We start from the raw sequence: 17,365 nt of genomic DNA, 5'->3' as shown, positions 1-17,365 counted from the left end.
CTGGCCCAGTGCCACTTACCTGGAGCAGCTCCAGGGTGGCAGTGGTGCAGCACCACTAAGGCAGGCTCCCTGCCTGCCCTGGCCCTGCGCCACTCCTGGGAACGGGGAACTGCGGCCAATGGGAGCTTCGGGTGTGGAACCCACAGGTGAGGGCTGTGCACGGAGTCCTCTGCCACCCCCCCGGGGCTGCAGGGAAGTGGTGCTGGCTGCTTCTGAGAGCAGCGCGGCGCTCACAGCACCACAGGGGTGGCAATCCCGCAGGCTGTATCCAAAGCCCTGAGGGGCCAGATCTGGCTCACGGGCCGTAGTTTGCCCCCTCCTGCTCTAGATTCCTGTAAGGAATTGACTTGGCACTGCATGAGAACGATGCAAAATCGATATTGTACATGATAAATCAATTAAAAACTGGCCAACTTCCTGGTCTCAAAATGTAATTGTGAATGGGGAATCATCATCAGGCAAATGTGTTTGACTGGGGTCCTGAGGGATCACTTCTTGGCTCTACACTATTTAACAATTTTATCAAGGGACTAGAGAAAAGCATAAAAACATCACTAAAAAAGTTTGCAGATGACACAAAATTTGGGAGACTGGTAAATAGGAAGAGGACAGGTCCCTGACACAGAATGATCTAAATCACTAGCAAACAAGATGCCTTTTAACATGACTGAATGTAAAATTATACATCTAGAAACACAGAATGCAGGCTGTACTTACAGGAGGGGGGACTCTCTCTTGGGAAGCCCTAACTCTGAGAAAGATTTGGGAGTGGGTGGTGGATAATCAGCTGAACAGAGCTCCCAGTATGACTCTGTGACCAAAATGGCTAGTGCAATTCTGGGATGCACTTACAGGGGAATCTCGAGTTGCTGTATAGAGGTTATTTTACCTCTGTAGTTGGTGCTGGTACAACCACTGCGGGAATCTTGTGTCCAGTTCTCTTGCCCACAACTCAACAAGGATGCTGATAAATTTAAGAAGGTTCAGAGAAGAACCATGAGAATGATCAAAGGATTAGAAAACCTGCCTGGTGGTGACAGATGAAAGGAGCTCAATCTGTTTAGTTTAACAAAGAGAAGGTGAAGGGACCACTTGATCGCAGTCTATAATTACCATCATGAGGAACAGAAATGTGATAATAAAGGATTCTTCAATCTTACAGGCAAGTGATTAATAAGATGCGATGTCTAGAAGTTGAAGAGAGACAAATTTAGATTACAAATAAAGTGTAAATTTGTAACGATGAGGATTATTAATTGTTGGAACATCTTACCAAGGGCTGTGGGGGATCCTCCCTCCCTGGTAATTTTTAAATCAAGATTGGATGTTTCTGAAAGATCTGCCCGAGGAATTACTCCGGGGCAGGTCTCTGGCCTGTGCTACACAGGAGGTCAGACTAGGTGGTCACAGTGGGCACTTTGGGCCTTGGGAATCTATGAATCCCGCTGATCAGATTCAGTGTCAGATGGATCCTGCAGCCATTCACAAGGAGTAGGTTCCTTGGGACACTTTGTCAAGCATCAGGCTCCTAACCCCATTGCCCCGGCCAATTAGCATCTTAGCTGATGAGCCATGAACTTTTAACTTTTGGCACCATTGTGAATGGATGCAGAATTCTTCCCCATGTCCTCCCTAAATGACTGGGCCAGATTTCTCTCGGCTGTTTCTCAGCTGCACCCTAGTGGTGGCTGCATATCAGTGGTGGGAAGTGAGACCCTGATAGGTGGTAGCTGTGTGTGAAGGTTGTTCAGACCCATCAGTGGGAGGCTCTACATTTCCCAGCATCACTACTGATCAGATGCACAGGAACCTCTCTGAGTGTTTATTTCATTGGGGTGTTTGCAGACTCTGGTATCTCAGAAGTGGCTCAGCTCCGACTGGTAAACGGCCCGAGTCGCTGCTCTGGGAGAGTCGAGGTGCTTCACAACCAGCAGTGGGGAACCGTGTGTGATGACAGCTGGGATTTAACTGAGGCCAGAGTCGTGTGCAGGCAGCTGGGCTGTGGGACGGCGTTATCAGCCCCAGGAAGGGCTCAATTTGGGCGAGGATCTGACCGTATATGGCTGGACGATGTTCAGTGCACAGGGACAGAAACTGGCCTTTCCGAATGCAGAGCTCGGCCTTGGGGAGACAATAATTGTCACCACGGAGAAGATGCTGGTGTTGTTTGCACAGGTAACCCTCATCCATCACAGTGCATGTTGCAGGGAGCAGGGTGGGAAGCTCATTACAAGGCATTGTCCCCTCACAGCCGTTACTAACCCCAGCATGGTGCTTGAGGCCTGTGCTTCTTCAGGGAACTATATGGTAGTTCCAGCAGGGTGCACTCTCCTCTCACACGCTGTGGTGACCCTAATTCCCCTCTGCGGATCTATAGGCCTGTGCTGCAGGCAGGAGGCTTGGATGTCAGTAGGGGGTGCTCTCCCCTTGCAGTTGTCCTGGCCCTAATGCCCCAGTGCAGTGCCATGGGCCCCTAGCATGAGGAAGCCTTGTCTGTGCCCGCTGGGGGCAGCTCTCCAACTCCCTCAGCCATAGGCCACACAAGCTGTGCCCTCTAGGCGTTGAGGCATGGCCTCTCTCCAGGTTGGCAATAGGCACACTCCAGCCCCCAGCCCTCCGAGTGTCCCCCTGCAGCTCCCAGCCGCTGTCCCACTGGGCATTCACAGCAGTCACAGATCCACTGTTCCCAAAGGAACAGGGCCCCCCGCTAACCAGCTCCACCTCCCATCTCTGCCCCAATCAATGCACAGCCCTAGTTCACTTCATAGTGACAAGGACAAGTGATTTCACAGAGAGTAGAGATTCGAGGAGTAGCAAGGAGAAGGGTTGGAAAGAAATGGTTCCATGGCCAATAAAATCATACCACGCTGACTAGTGCCTAGACTCATCAAATGAGATACTTTTCTGTCTGGTAGAGCAACGCCCTTCCAGGGTTTTACTCCAGCCTTGGCTGTGATCTCCTGTTCCTGAGAAAAGAAAAGGAGAACTTGTGGCACCTTAGAGACTAACAAATTTATTAGAGCATAAGCTTTCGTGAGCTACAGCTCACTTCATCGGATGCATTTGGTGGAAAAAACAGAGGAGAGATTTATATACACACACACAGAGAACATGAAACAATGGGTTTATCATACACACTGTAAGGAGAGTGATCACTTAAGATAAGCCATCACCAACAGCAGGGGGGGGAAGGAGGAAAACCTTTCATGGTGACAAGCAGGTAGGCTAATTCCAGCAGTTAACAAGAATATCAGAGGAACAGTGGGGGGTGGGGTGGGAGGGAGAAATACCATGGGGAAATAGTTTTACTTTGTATAATGACTCATCCATTCCCAGTCTCTATTCAAGCCTAAGTTAATTGTATCCAGTTTGCAAATTAATTCCAATTCAGCAGTCTCTCGTTGGAGTCTGTTTTTGAAGCTTTTTTGTTGAAGTATAGCCACTCTTAGGTCTGTGATCGAGTGACCAGAGAGATTGAAGTGTTCTCCAACTGGTTTTTGAATGTTATAATTCTTGACGTCTGATTTGTGTCCATTCATTCTTTTACGTAGAGACTGTCCAGTTTGGCCAATGTACATGGCAGAGGGGCATTGCTGGCACATGATGGCATATATCACATTGGTAGATGCGCAGGTGAACGAGCCTCTGATAGTGTGGCTGATGTGATTAGGCCCTATGATGGTATCCCCTGAATAGATATGTGGACAGAGTTGGCAACGGGCTTTGTTGCAAGGATAGGTTCCTGGGTTAGTGGTTCTGTTGTGTGGTGTGTGGTTGCTGGTGAGTATTTGCTTCAGATTGGGGGGCTGTCTGTAAGCAAGGACTGGTCTGTCTCCCAAGATCTGAGAGAGCGATGGCTCGTCCTTCAGGATAGGTTGTAGATCCTTGATGATGCGTTGGAGGGGTTTTAGTTGGGGGCTGAAGGTGATCATAGAATCATAGAATCATAGAATATCAGGGTTGGAAGGGACCCCAGAAGGTCATCTAGTCCAACCCCCTGCTCAAAGCAGGACCAAATCCCAGTTAAATCATCCAGGCTAGTGGCGTTCTGTTGTTTTCTTTGTTGGGCCTGTCCTGTAGTAGGTGACTTCTGGGTACTCTTCTGGCTCTGTCAATCTGTTTCTTCACTTCAGCAGGTGGGTACTGTAGTTGTAGGAATGCATGATAGAGATCTTGTAGGTGTTTGTCTCTGTCTGAGGGGTTGGAGCAAATGCGGTTATATCGTAGCGCTTGGCTGTAGACAATGGATCGAGTGGTATGATCTGGATGAAAGCTAGAGGCATGTAGGTAGGAATAGCGGTCAGTAGGTTTCCGATATAGGGTGGTGTTTATGTGACCATCGCTTATTAGCACCGTAGTGTCCAGGAAGTGGATCTCTTGTGTGGACTGGTCCAGGCTGAGGTTGATATGCTCTAATAAATTTGTTAGTCTCTAAGGTGCCACAAGTTCTCCTTTTCTTTTTGCGAATACAGACTAACACGGCTGCTACTCTGAAACCTGTTCCTGAGACAAATGCTGTCAGCCACCTCCTGAGTGAAAGGGAGCTCTTTTCCCCTCTCCTCTTTCTTTGTACAGAATGGTACAGACCATTGTCTCTTCCCAGAGGAGGTCTCTCTTCGGAGACTTATCCTGGGGCTCTTTGTCTTTGTAGATTCTCAGGCCCCCACTGGGCCCAGACAGTGAATATAGCCTGTCCCCACAGCTGGGCTTTGTGCTATGTGGTGACTGGCTCGGCCCAAGGGATTGCCATGGTACAGGTGACAAGCTTCACTTTAATGCTTCTGGAGCATCATATTCCACATTTTACATGTCTCTTCAACTATGTCCCATACAAACATCTTACCCCCATTAGGGTGACGAGTGGGCTGCTGGCTCTAGGTAGAGACCTCACATGCCACCTTTGATGATCTATTGTGCATATATCTCACCCGGGGGATCCCCATATAACTCTAGGTATCCCTCTGCCCTCTGCCAGTTGGCATCTAGTTATCCCTGGGCCAGACCCCTCTGCAGCACAATGAGGGGCTGGATAACTATAGCTTCCACTGGTTGGATTTGGTGTCAATGGAGCCTGCAGCCGCTCACTCAAACTAAAAATCCAGGGCCAATTTCTCAAGAACCAATTTCTATAATCACTGTGTTCCGAAGGATTTGCATCCCAGAAAATTAGCCCAGAACCTGTAACTTCCCCAACAGCTGGATATAGGACACTTCCTGTCCTGCACAGCCTAAATATTTCCCTGTCCTGTTTCTCAGCTGCCTTGTCCTACCCTAGAAGTGGCTGCATGTCAGTGGGGGGAGTCTTCTTCTTTTGCGTATTTCACAAGTCAATATCTATGTAACCCTTCTGCCAGGTGGAGTTGGCAGCGACCAGGGCTGAATTCAATATCTAGGGGTTCCTTTTCAGCAATACCACAGAACTGGCTTGAGTTCCCATCCAGTAACCTGGGACAATTACACACCACCCCCTGGGTGCGTCTACGAGGCAAAGCTTCCCCGCTCGCAAGCAGAGTCTCAGTGCAGAAAAGAAACTTTTTAATAAAAGGAGGGAAGTAACCCAGCATTAACTTGGGAAAACGCCGGAAATAGGTTTAATCATGAGCAAAACACCTATCCCAGAGTACATCAGACAGTGTCTTGCCTCAGGTTCTTTAGTCCAGCAACCAAAAGTTCCTTTAACATGCCCCTCCCTTCTCTCTCCGCCACACCCCACTCACAGTGGTGGTCCTTAGTTAGTGAAGACGCAGAGGTGCACCTGTGTGAGTTCAGCTCCCACCATGGGGGTGGGGTGGGGAGGAGACGGCCTGGCTCACTCTGCTGTCTGGGTGCTTGCTCTGGTGGCAGCTGCCCTGCCAGCCACTCACCACTCTGCTCACCCTCACCTTCTGCTGCCCCCAGCCTCTCTACTGTGACCTCTGCAGGTCTAGCTCTTGAGTCTCCACCCAGCTCTCAGTAACTGTCAGCTCTTAGTGGAGAGACCTCAGTGCTGAAGCAGGCTGGGTAGAAACACTGACTCACAGCAGGTTTCAGAGTAGCAGCCGTGTTAGTCTGTATTCGCAAAAAGAAAAGGAGTACTTGTGGCACCTTAGAGACTAACAAATTTATTTGAGCATAAGCTTTCGTGAGCTACAGCTCACTTCATCGGATGCATTCGGTGGAAAATACAGTGTGGAGATTTATATACACACAAAGAGAACATGAAACAATGGGTTTTATCATACACACTGTAAGGAGAGTGATCACTTAAGATGAGCCATCACCAGCAGCGGGGGGGGGGAGGGGGAGGGGGAAGAGGAAAACCTTTCATGGTGACAAGCAAGGTAGGCTATTTCCAGCAGTTAACAAGAACATCTGAGGAACAGTTGGGGGGAGAAATAACATGAGGAAATAGTTTTACTTTGTGTAATGACTCATCCATTCCCAGTCTCTATTCAAGCCTAAATTAATTGTATCCAGTTTGCAAATTAATTCAGGCTTGAATAGAGACTGGGAATGGATGAGTCATTACACAAAGTAAAACTATTTCCCCATGTTATTTCTCCGCCCCCCACCCCTGCTGTTCCTCAGATGTTCTTGTTAACTGCTGTATGATGTGTGTATGATAAAACCCATTGTTTCATGTTCTCTGTGTGTGTATATAAATCTCCCCACTGTATTTTCCACCAAATGCATCCGATGAAGTGAGCTGTAGCTCACGAAAGCTTATGCTCAAATAAATTTGTTAGTCTCTAAGGTGCCACAAATACTCCTTTTCTTTTTGACTCACAGCAGGTGATTTCAGCTCTAGTGATCGCTTAAACCAAAAAGATTCCTAATGGAGCCTTAATTAGCTCTACCTTTGAAGAATGGGGGAGGGGGGTAGCAGATTGAACCATGCCTAGACTTCTTACACAGAGAGAGAGAAGAAAAGGAGTACCGGTGGCACCTTAGAGACTAACAAATTTATTAGAGCATAAGCTTTCGTGAGCTACAGCTCACTTCATCGGATGCATCCGATGAAGTGAGCTGTAGCTCACGAAAGCTTATGCTCTAATAAATTTGTTAGTCTCTAAGGTGCCACCGGTACTCCTTTTCTTTTTGCGAATACAGACTAACACGGCTGCTACTCTGAAACAGAGAGAGAGAGAGAGAGAGAGAGAGAGAGAGAGAGAGAGAGCAGGAAAACCCATCTTCACTCCCTCTCGCTCTTGATAGGGATCTGGTGTCTGAGCCCCCTGGTTAGTGAGTTCAGTTCAGTTGTGGGTGAACCCTTAAGTCAGGGCAGGCTAAGCACAGTTCTGCTGCCCTTTACTCACACAATCAGGGTAATAACATTTCATTGTGCCTGTATTCAGTACTACAGTGATTTGTAACCCAACACCAGCCAACACAGCTCTCTCTGCTGGATACCTAGTGGGTGTGTTCATGTAAATACAGTCTGGTCCTGAAGCCTTTTCCCCTCCCCAGCTCATCACTAGCTGTCAGGGGAGAGCTCATTCCAACCTTGATTACCTCTAGCTTAGGGATCGGCAACCTTTGGTACGCGGCCCATCAGGGAAAGCCACTGGCGGGCCAGGCCAGTTTGTTCACCTGCAGCATCTGCAGGTTTGGCCAATTGCAGCTCCCACTGGCCGTGGTTTGCCATTCCAGGCCAATGGGGGCTGAGGGAAGAGGTTGCCAGCACATCCCTTGGCCCGCGCCGCTTCCCCGCAGCCCCCATTGGCCTGGAACGGTGAACCGCAGCCAGTGGGAGCTGCGATCGGCCGAATCTGCAGATACTGCAGGTAAACAAACCATCCTGGCCGGCAGCAGATTTCCCTGATGGGCCACGTGCCAAAGGTTGCCGATCCCTGATCTAGCTTGTTCAGCCATCTGACTGCATCCTCAAGGTTCAGTCTTCTAACGGGGCTCTCCTCCATCACGTGTGACCATCTGTATTGCTGCCCCACCTCTTGTTTCATTAACCTTTGCTCTCTCTCATCCTCCCACTCTGTTCCCTGTCACTCCTTACCGTTCTTTTTACAGCTTCCGCCACGATTTAAAAAAGCTACCTATCGCTTACCAGAACAATTTACCTTTCCTCTGCTCTATGCAACCCTTAATTTTAAAACAACACCCTTATGAAATGGTGGGTAGCTATTATCCATGCTTAACAGAAGAAGGAACCCAAACACAGAGGATTGTCCCAGATCACTTTGTGAGCCCATGGAACAGCCTGGGCTATAACCCAGGCACTTCTAGTTGTTGTATTATTATTTCTAATTTGAATTCCAATCGCTCTTTGAAGATGTAACGGCTGCTTCAGAAGATCAAGCTAAGCCAAAACTCTGCATGGCAGCAGTCCTTCTGGCCAGTCCAGTCAGGGGCCCATGAAGCCTACTCCAGGATATGTGTCCCAGGCTGCAAATAGGAAGATAGAAGTTAGGGCTTCTGAAATTCATCAGCAAGCCAGTCTCTGTATCCCAGAGTTGCCGCCCCTCTGTGAGGACACAGCTTCTCAGCCCAGCTCTGCCATTGTTCATCTGAGACTGGTACTGGGCTGGCAGCACTAGACACAAGTGCAGCATTAGCTGCCACAAAACGATGTTGCCAGGTCAGTCCTGGCAAGTCAGAAGGAATCGCAGGGGCAGGTGTTCACTTCAGGAGGGGGTCGATCTGCTTGTAGGAAGTGTGCATTGCCTCTGCACTGGGCGGAACCCTTGTCAGCCTGGAGCGCAGCAGGTTGCTGCCAGCCGTCACTGCACTCCAGGCAGTTCTAAGGGGGGATCATAGAATCATAGCATATCAGGGTTGGAAGGGACCTCAGGAGGTCATCTAGTCCAACCCCCTGCTCAAAACAGGACCAATCACCAACTAAATCATCCCAGCTAGGGCTTTGTCAAGCCTGATCTTAAAAACCTGTAAGGAAGAAGATTCCACCCCTCCCTAGGTAACCCATTTCAGTGCTTCACCACCCTCCTCGTGAAAATTTTTTTCCTAATATCCAACCTAAACCTCCCCCACTGCAAATTGAGACCATTATTCCTCATTTTGTCATCTGGTACCACTGAGAACAGTCTAGATCCATCCTCTTTGGAACCCCCTTTCATTCTTCTCTTCTGCAGACTAAGTAATCCCAGTTCCCTCAGCGTCTCTTCATAAGTCCTGTGCTCCAGCTCCCTAATCATTTGTGTTGCCCTCCGCTGGACTCTTTCCAATTTTTCCACATCCTTCTTGTACTGTGGGGCCCAAAACTGGACACAGTACTCCATATGAGGTCTCACCAATGCTGAATAGAGGGGAATGATCACGTCCCTCGATCTTCTGACAATGCTCCTATTTATACAGCCCAAAATTCGGTTAGCCTTCTTGGCAACTATGTTGACTCACATCCAGCCTCTCATCCACTGTAACCCCTAGGTCCTTTTCTGCAGAACTTCTGCCTAACCACTTGGTCCCTAGTCTGTAGCAGTGTATGAGATTCTTCTGTCCTTGGTGCAGGACTTTTCACTTCTCCTTGTTGAACCTCATCAGATTTCTTTTTCTTTCTCTAATTTGTCTAGGTCCCTCTGTATCCTATCCCTACCCTCCAGTGTATCTACCACTTCTCCCAGTTTAGTGTCATCTGCAAACTTGCTGAGGATGCAATCCACACCATCCTGCAGATCATTAATGAAGATATTGAACAAAACCGGCTCGAGGACTGACCCTTGGGGCACTCCACTTGATACCGGCTGCCAACTAGACATGAAGCCATTGATCACTACCCGCTGAGCCCAATGATCTAGCCAGTATTCTATCCACCTTATAGTCCATTCATCCCGCCCATATTTCTTTAACTTGCTGGCACGAATACTGTGGGAGACCGTATCAAAAGCTTTGCTAAAATCAAAGAATAACACATCCACTTCTTTTCCCTCATCCACAGAGCCAGTTATTTCATTGTAGAAGGAAATTAGGTTAGTCTTGCTCTTGTTGAATCCATGCTGACTGTTCCTGATCACTTTCCTCTCCTCAAAGTACTTCAAAATTGATTCTTTGAGGACCTGATCCATGATTTTTCCAGGGATTGAGGTGAGGCTGACTGGCCTGTAGTTCCTCGGATCCTCCTTCTTCCCTTTTTTAAAGATGGGCACTACATTAGCCTTTCTCCAGTCATCTGGGACCTCCCCCATTGCCATGAGTTTTCAAAGATAATGGCCAATGGCTCTGCAATCATATCCGCCAACTCCTTTCACACCCTCAGATGCGTTGCATTGGGCCCCATGGACTTGTGCTCATCCAGCTTTTCGAAATAGTCCTGAACCACTTCTTTCTCCAGAGAGGGCTGGTCACCTCCTCCCTATACTGTGCTGCCCAGTTCAGTAGTCTGGGAGCTGACCTTGTTCGTGAAGACGGAGGCAAAAAAAACATTGAGTACATTAGCTTTTTCCACGTCCTCTATCATTAGGTTGCCTCCCCATTCAGTAAGGGACCCACACTTTCCCTGATCTTCTTGTTGCTAACATACCTATGGAAATCCTTCTTGTTACTCTTAACATCCCTTGCTAGCTACAACTCCAATTGTGATTTGGCCTTCCTGATTTCACTCCTGCATGCCTGAGCAATATTTTTATACTCTTCCCTGGTCATTTGTCCAAGCTTCCACTTCTTGTAAGCTTGTTTTTTGTGTTTAAGATCAGCAAGGATTTCACTGTTAAGCCAAGCAGGTCGCCTGCCATATTTAATATTCTTTCCACACATTGGGATGGTTTGTTCCTGGACTCTGGGTGACGTTTTCAGGGAGCTATGGAGCCAACACATGTAAATTCGCTGCTGATGTCAGGCTAAGACAACCACTAATGACACGGGTGACTGCGTTCATCTCCCAATCACCAAGATGCTTATGACAGCATCTGACCTGCAGCACTGCACAATATCCCACTGAAGGGAATACCAGCACCAGGAGTGAGGGTGTAAATCTGCTCCCCAGGAGGTTCCTGCCAGTAGTGCGGGGGGGTGATCTTTTTCATTAAGTGCTCTAGTGGGAGCAGTAGGTCAGACTGCAGTCCAGTCTGCCTAACTAGGTGAGAGCTGGTGGGAGGGGAGTGGACAAACTTCAACATTGCCTAAGTGATTAGCCTGGTCAGTGGTGGGGAGCCCTTGACAGGCAGTGGTTGTGTGCACAGACCGGTCAGATCCGTTGGCAGGAGACGCTACATTCCCCAGCGACACAAGAAATCAGATGCACAGGAACCTCCCTGAGCGTTTATTCCCTTGGGTGTTTGCAGACTCTGGCATCTCAGACGTGACTCAGCTGCGATTGGTGAATGGTTCGAGTCGCTGCGCTGGGAGAGTCGAGGTGTTTCATAACAAGAAGTGGGGAACCGTGTGTAATGACAGCTGGGACCTACAGGATGCTGGAGTCGTGTGCAGGCAGCTGGGCTGTGGGACAGCATTATCAGCCCCTGCCGGGGCTCACTTTGGGCAAGGATCTGACCATATCTGGCTGGATAATGTCAACTGCACAGGGTCAGAAGCTGCCCTCTCCCAATGCAGGACTAGCCCTTGGGGAGACAGTAACTGTACTCACGAAGAAGATGCCAGTGTTGTGTGCTCAGGTAACCCTCCTCCATCACTTCACTGTGGGTGGTGCAGGGATCGGGCTGGGAAGCTTTCAGCACAGATCCAGCTCTCCTGTCTGAGTCAGCGCTGACCCCAGTGCCCCAGCATGGTGCTAAGGGCCTGTACTGCAGGGAGCCCATTGAGGGCCACAGTAAATGTCGCTCTTCCCATGTTGTCAGCACTGATCCCATTTTCCCCACACAGTTCTACATGCCTGCGCTCCAGGGGGTGGGATGGGGACTCAGCAGGGGGCTCTCTCCCCTCGCAGTCAGTGCCGAGCTCAGTGTCCCAGCACAGCACTTGGGGCCTGCGCTGCAAGGAGCAGTACGTGCGCTTCAGTGAGAGACCCTCCCCGTCGCTGATTGCTCTGATCCACCTGCCCCGCGACAGCACAATGGGGCGCTGGGTAACCGTGGATCCCATTTGCAGGATTTGGTGTCCAATGGAGCCTGCAGCCACTCAGGGGCCCCTTTTTGAAGTGTAGTCACGCCGGGTGATTTCCATCTCAACTAATTTGCCTGAACCTGTAACACCCCCCACAGCTGTGGCTGGAGACAGGGTTCTTCCTCACTTCCTCTCCTACACACCAGTGAGTTTCTGTGCCCTGTCTCTCAGCTGCCTTGTTCCACCCCAGAGGTGGCTGCATATCAGAGGTGGGAAGTGAGTCCTTGAAAGGCAGGTGCTCTGTTTAGAGGCTGTTGAGACCTGTCAGTGGGAGGCACTAAGTTCCACAGCATTACTAGCAATAAGATGCACAGGAACCTACCTGAGTAGGTTATTCCTTTGGGGCATTTGCAGACTCAGACATTTCAGAGCAGACTTCTCTCCGACTGGTGAACGGCCCAAATCACTGCACTGGGAGAGTCGAGGTGCTTCACAACCAGCAGTGGGGAACCGTGTGTGATGATGACTGGAACCTACAGGATGCCAGAGTCGTGTGCAGGCAGCTGGGCTGTGGGACGGCGTTATCAGCCCCAATCAGTGCTCACTTTGGGCGAGGCTCTGACCCCATCTGGCTGGATGACGTTCACTGCACAGGGACAGAGGCTACCCTCACCGAATGCAGGGCTCGGCCTTGGGGAGTCAATAACTGTCACCACAGAGAAGATGCTGGTGTTGTGTGCTCAGGTAATCCTCCGCCATCCTGGTGGATGCTGCAGGGAGTGGGGTAGGAGCTCAATACAGGTCAGTCAGTTCAGATCGCAATGTAACAGCACTGTGCCAGGGGCCCGTGCTGTAGGGACAGCATGCGGGCTCCTGAGAGACTGCTCTGCCCTCGCAGTCAGTGCTGACCCCCATGTGGGTGAAGGGACTGTGCTGTAGCGAGCCGTTTGGGGACCACACAAGGGAGCCTTTCCCTCTGAAGTTCGTGCTGACCCCAGTGTCCCAGGGTGCTGATGGCTGTTGTGCTGTAGGAGGCAGGGTGGCGGTTTCAAGAATAACATCCTCCCATTGCAGGCAGTGCTGGCCCCAGTGCCCCAGCACAGCACTTGGGGCCTGCGCTGCAGGGAGCAGTACATGTGCCTCAGTGAGAGACCCTCCCTGTCGCCAGTCGCTCTGATCCCCTGGCCCACGACAGCATAATGGGGCATTGGGTAACCGTAGATCCCATTTGTGGGATTTGGGGGTGAATGGAGCCTGCAGCCACTCAGAGGCAGTAGAAACCTGGGATCCCTTTATGAAGTGTGGGACTCCTTCCCCCGTCACTCCGGGTGATTTCCATCTCAGCTAATTACCCTTGAACCTGTTATATCCCCCACTGCTGTGACTGGAGACAGGGTTCTTCCTCACTCCCTCTCCTACATAGCCCATGAGTTTCTGTGCCTGGTCTCTCAGCAGTCCTGTCCCACTCCAGAGGTGGCTGAATGTCAGTGGTGGGGAATGAAGCCCTGAGAGGCAGTTGCAGAGGTGGTTCACAGCCGTCAGTGGGAGGTGCTGCTTTCCCCAGGGTCACTAGTGATCAGATGCACAGTAATTTACTTGCGTGTTTATTCCCTGGGGGTGTTTGCAGACTCAGACATTTCAGAGCAGACTCAGCTCCGACTGGTGAACGGCCCGAGTCGCTGCGCTGGAAGAGTCGAGGTGCTTCACAACCAGCAGTGGGGAACCGTGTGTGATGACAGCTGGGATTTAACTGAGGCAAGAGTAGTGTGCAGGGAGCTGGGCTGTGGGACGGCGTTATCAGCCCCAGGCAGGTCTCAATTTGGGCGAGGCTCTGATCCCATCTGGCTGGATGATGTTCACTGCGCAGGGACAGAAGCTGCCCTCTCCCAATGCAGGGCTCGGCCTTGGGGAATCCATAACTGTCACCACGGAGAAGATGCCAGTGTTGTGTGCTCAGGTAACTCTCATCCATCACTGTGGGTGTTGTGGGGAGCAGGATGGGGGCTCAGCAGGGGGATCTCTCCCCTCGCAGTCAGTGCTGAGCCCCGTGTCCCAGCACAGCACTTAGGGTCTGCACTGCAGGGAGCAGTAGATGCTCCCCAGTGAGAGACCCTCCCCGTCGCTGATCGCTCTGATCCCCCTGGCCCATTACAGCACAATGGGGCGCAGGGTAACCATAGATCCCATTTGTGGGATTTGGGGTCGAATGGAACCTCCAGCCATTCAGGGGCAGTAGAAACCCTGAGTCCTTTTATAAAGTGTGTGGCTCCTACCCCCATCATAGTGATTTCAATCTCCGCTAATTACCCCTCAATCTGTAACATCTCGCACTGCTGTGACTGGAGACAGGGTTCTTCCTCACTCCCTCTCCTACATAGCTTATGAGTTTTTGTGGCCTGTCTCTCAGCTGCCCGTTCCCACCCCAGAGGTGGCTGTGTATTAGTAGAGCAGAATGAGCCCCTGCCAGGCAATTGGTATGTGTAGAGACTGATCAGATCCGAGACGCTACGTTCCCCAATGTCACTAGTGATCAGAGGCAAAGGAATCTCCCTGAGTGTTTATTCCCTCGGCGCATTTGCAGACTCAGCCATTCCAGAGCAGGCTCCAATCCGACTGGTTGATGGTTCTAGTCTCTGCGCTGGGAGAGTCGAGGTGTTTCACAACCAGCAGTGGGGAACCATCTGTGATGACAACTGGGACATAACAGATGCCGGAGTTGTGTGCAGGCAGCTGGGCTGTGGGACGGCGTTATCAGCCCCTGGAAGAGCTCAGTTTGGACGAGGATATGACCCTATCTGGCTGGATGACGTTCACTGCACAGGGACAGAAACTACCCTCTCCCAATGCAGGGCTCGGCCTTGGGGAGACAATAACTGTCACCATGGAGAAGATGCTGGTGTCAAGTGCTCAGGTAACCCTCCTCCATCACGTCACTGTCGGTGCTGCAGGGATCAGGCTGGGAAGCTTTCAGCACAGACCCAGCTCTCCTGTCTGAGTCAGTGCTGACCCCAGTGCCCCAGCATGGTGCTAAGGGCAGGTACTGCAGGGACCTGGTTCGGGGTCACAGTAAGTGTCGCTTTTCCCATGGTGTCAGTGCTGACCCCATTTCCCCCGCACAGGTCTATGTGCCTGTACTGCAGGGAGCGGGATGGGGGCTCAGTAGGGGACGCTCTCCCCTCGCAGTCAGTGCTGAGCCAGTGCCCCAGCTCAGCATTTGGGGCCTGCGCTTCAGGGAGCAGTACGTGCGCCTCAGTGAGAGACCTTGTCCCGTCGCTGATCGCTCTGATCCCCCTGGCCCACGACAGCACAATGGGGCACTGGGTAACTGTAGATCTCATTTGTCGGATTTGGGGTTGAATGGAGCCTGCAGCCACTCAAGGGCAGTAGAAACCTGGGTTCCCTTTATGAAGTGTGGGGTTCCTCCCCTCATCACTCAGGGTGATTTCCATCTCAGCTAATTACTCCTGGACCTGTAACATCCCCTAAAGCTGTGACTGGAGACATGGTTCTTCCTCACTCCCTCTCCTACACAGCCCATGAGTTTCTGTGCCTGGTCTCTCAGCTGCCCTGTTTCATCCTAGAGGTGGCTGCATGTCAGATTTGAGGAGTGAGTCCTTGATAGGCAGGCGCTGTGTATAGAGGCTGTTCAGACCAGTCAGCGGAAGGCGCTAAGTTCCCCAGCATCACTAGAGATCAGATGCACAGGAAGCTTTCTGAGTCATTAGACCCTTGGGGTTTTTACAGGCTCAGTCAGTCTAAGCTTTGCTCCACTCCAACTGGTGAATGGCCCAAATCCCTGCGCTGGGAGAGTTGAGGTGCCTCACAATCAGCAGTGGGGAACCGTGTGTGATGACAGCTGGCAGTTATGTGAAGCTGCCATCATGTGGAGGCAGCTGGGCTGTGGGACAGCGTTATCAGCCCCAGGCAGGGCTTGATTTGGGCTAGGGTCTGATCCCATCTGGCTGGATGATGTTCACTGCACAGGATCAGAAGCTTCCCTCAGTTAATGCCCGGCTAAGCCTTGGGGAAACCATAACTTTCACCACAGAAAAGACGCCAGTGTTATGTGCTCAGGTAACCCACATCAGTCACCCTGGTGCAGGGAGGGGGATGGGAACTCAGTAGGGGGCACCCTGCCCTCACAGTCGGTGCTGACCCCAACACTCCAGTGTGGTGCTAAGAGTCTGTGCTGCAGAGAGCAGCTCAGGTACCACCATGCGAGCCGGATGTCAGTGGTGGTGATTCAGCCCGGGACAGGCAGTCGCTGTGTGCAGAGGCCATTCAGACCTCTCATCGCTATGTTCCCCAGCATCTCTAGCAATCAGAGGGATAGGAATCTCTCAGTGTTTATTCCCTTGTGTGTTTGAAGGCTCAGGCATCTCAGAAATGTCTTTGCTCCAGCTGGCGAATGGCCGCAGTCGCTGGGCTGGGAGAGTCAAGGTGTTTCATAACCAGCAGTGGAGAACTGGGTGTGATGGCAACTGGGACTTACATGATGCTTAAGTTGTGTGCTGGGCTGTGGGATGGCATTATCAGTGCCACATGGGGCTCGTTTTGGACATGGATCTGACTGTCCCTGGCTGGATGATGATAACTGCACAGAGTCAGAAGCTGCCATCTCCGAATGCAGGGCTAGGCCTTGGGGAGATCATAACTTCAGTTATGCAAAAGACACCAGTGTTGTGTGCTCAGGTAACTCTCACCTTCCCTTGCACTGTTGATGCTGCAGAGAGCCTGTTGGGAAGCTCAATAGAGCATGCTTTCCTGTCTGAGTTAGTGCTGACCCCAGCACCCCAACACTATGCTGTGAGCCTCTACTGCAGAGAGGGGTGTGTGTGCTGTGTGGAGAGGCCTTCATCCCCATTTGATTGTTCTAGTTAGTAGAAAATTGATAAGGGAAGCAAAGGGGCAGAATAAGAAATCTATGGCCAGCAGAGTTAATGGCAACAAGAAGGTGTTTTTAAAATATATTAAGAACCAAAAGAATCCTGACAATGATATTGGTCCATGTTTAGATGAAAATGGGAGAAATATCAATAACAATGCAGAAAAAGCAGAAGTGTTCAATAAATATTTTTGTTCTGTATTTGGGAAAAAAAAGATCATATAGTCTCACCATATGGCGATGATAATACTCTGTCCATTCCACTGATCTGTCAGGAGGATGTTAAACAGAGGCCACAAAAGGTAGATAGTTTAAAATCAGCAGGTCCAGATCATTTGCATCCAAGGGTTTTAAAACAGCCAAGTAAGGAGCATGTTGGACTGTTATTACTGATTTTCAATAAGTCTTGGAGCACTAGGAAAGGTCCAGCAGCCAGGAAGAAAGCTAATGTTGTGCCAATTTTTAAAAAGAGTAAAAGGGATAGCTTGGCTAACTAAAGGCCTGTCAGCCTAACGTCAATCCCAGGGAAGATAA

At 50.5% G+C, this 17,365-nt stretch overlaps 1 protein-coding gene across 4 annotated transcripts in view; it reads left to right on the top strand.

Annotated features, from left to right (window-relative positions):
• LOC119847424 (deleted in malignant brain tumors 1 protein-like) overlaps nt 1–17,365 on the top strand; it is a 60,203-nt gene that overhangs the window by 23,753 nt on the left and 19,085 nt on the right. For all 4 annotated transcript variants that reach the window (XM_043501279.1, XM_043501278.1, XM_043501277.1 and 1 more), the window contains 5 exons: nt 1,846–2,175; nt 11,229–11,558; nt 12,361–12,690; nt 13,574–13,903; nt 14,528–14,857. In XM_043501279.1, coding sequence (XP_043357214.1) covers nt 1,846–2,175; nt 11,229–11,558; nt 12,361–12,690; nt 13,574–13,903; nt 14,528–14,857 — 1,650 coding nt within the window. The remainder of the gene's footprint in view (nt 1–1,845; nt 2,176–11,228; nt 11,559–12,360; nt 12,691–13,573; nt 13,904–14,527; nt 14,858–17,365) is intronic.

Source organism: Dermochelys coriacea, chromosome 23 (genome assembly GCF_009764565.3).
Source record: "Dermochelys coriacea isolate rDerCor1 chromosome 23, rDerCor1.pri.v4, whole genome shotgun sequence".
In the NCBI taxonomy this organism is placed as follows: Eukaryota; Metazoa; Chordata; order Testudines; family Dermochelyidae; genus Dermochelys; species Dermochelys coriacea.
This window is presented reverse-complemented; position numbering and strand designations above follow the sequence as displayed.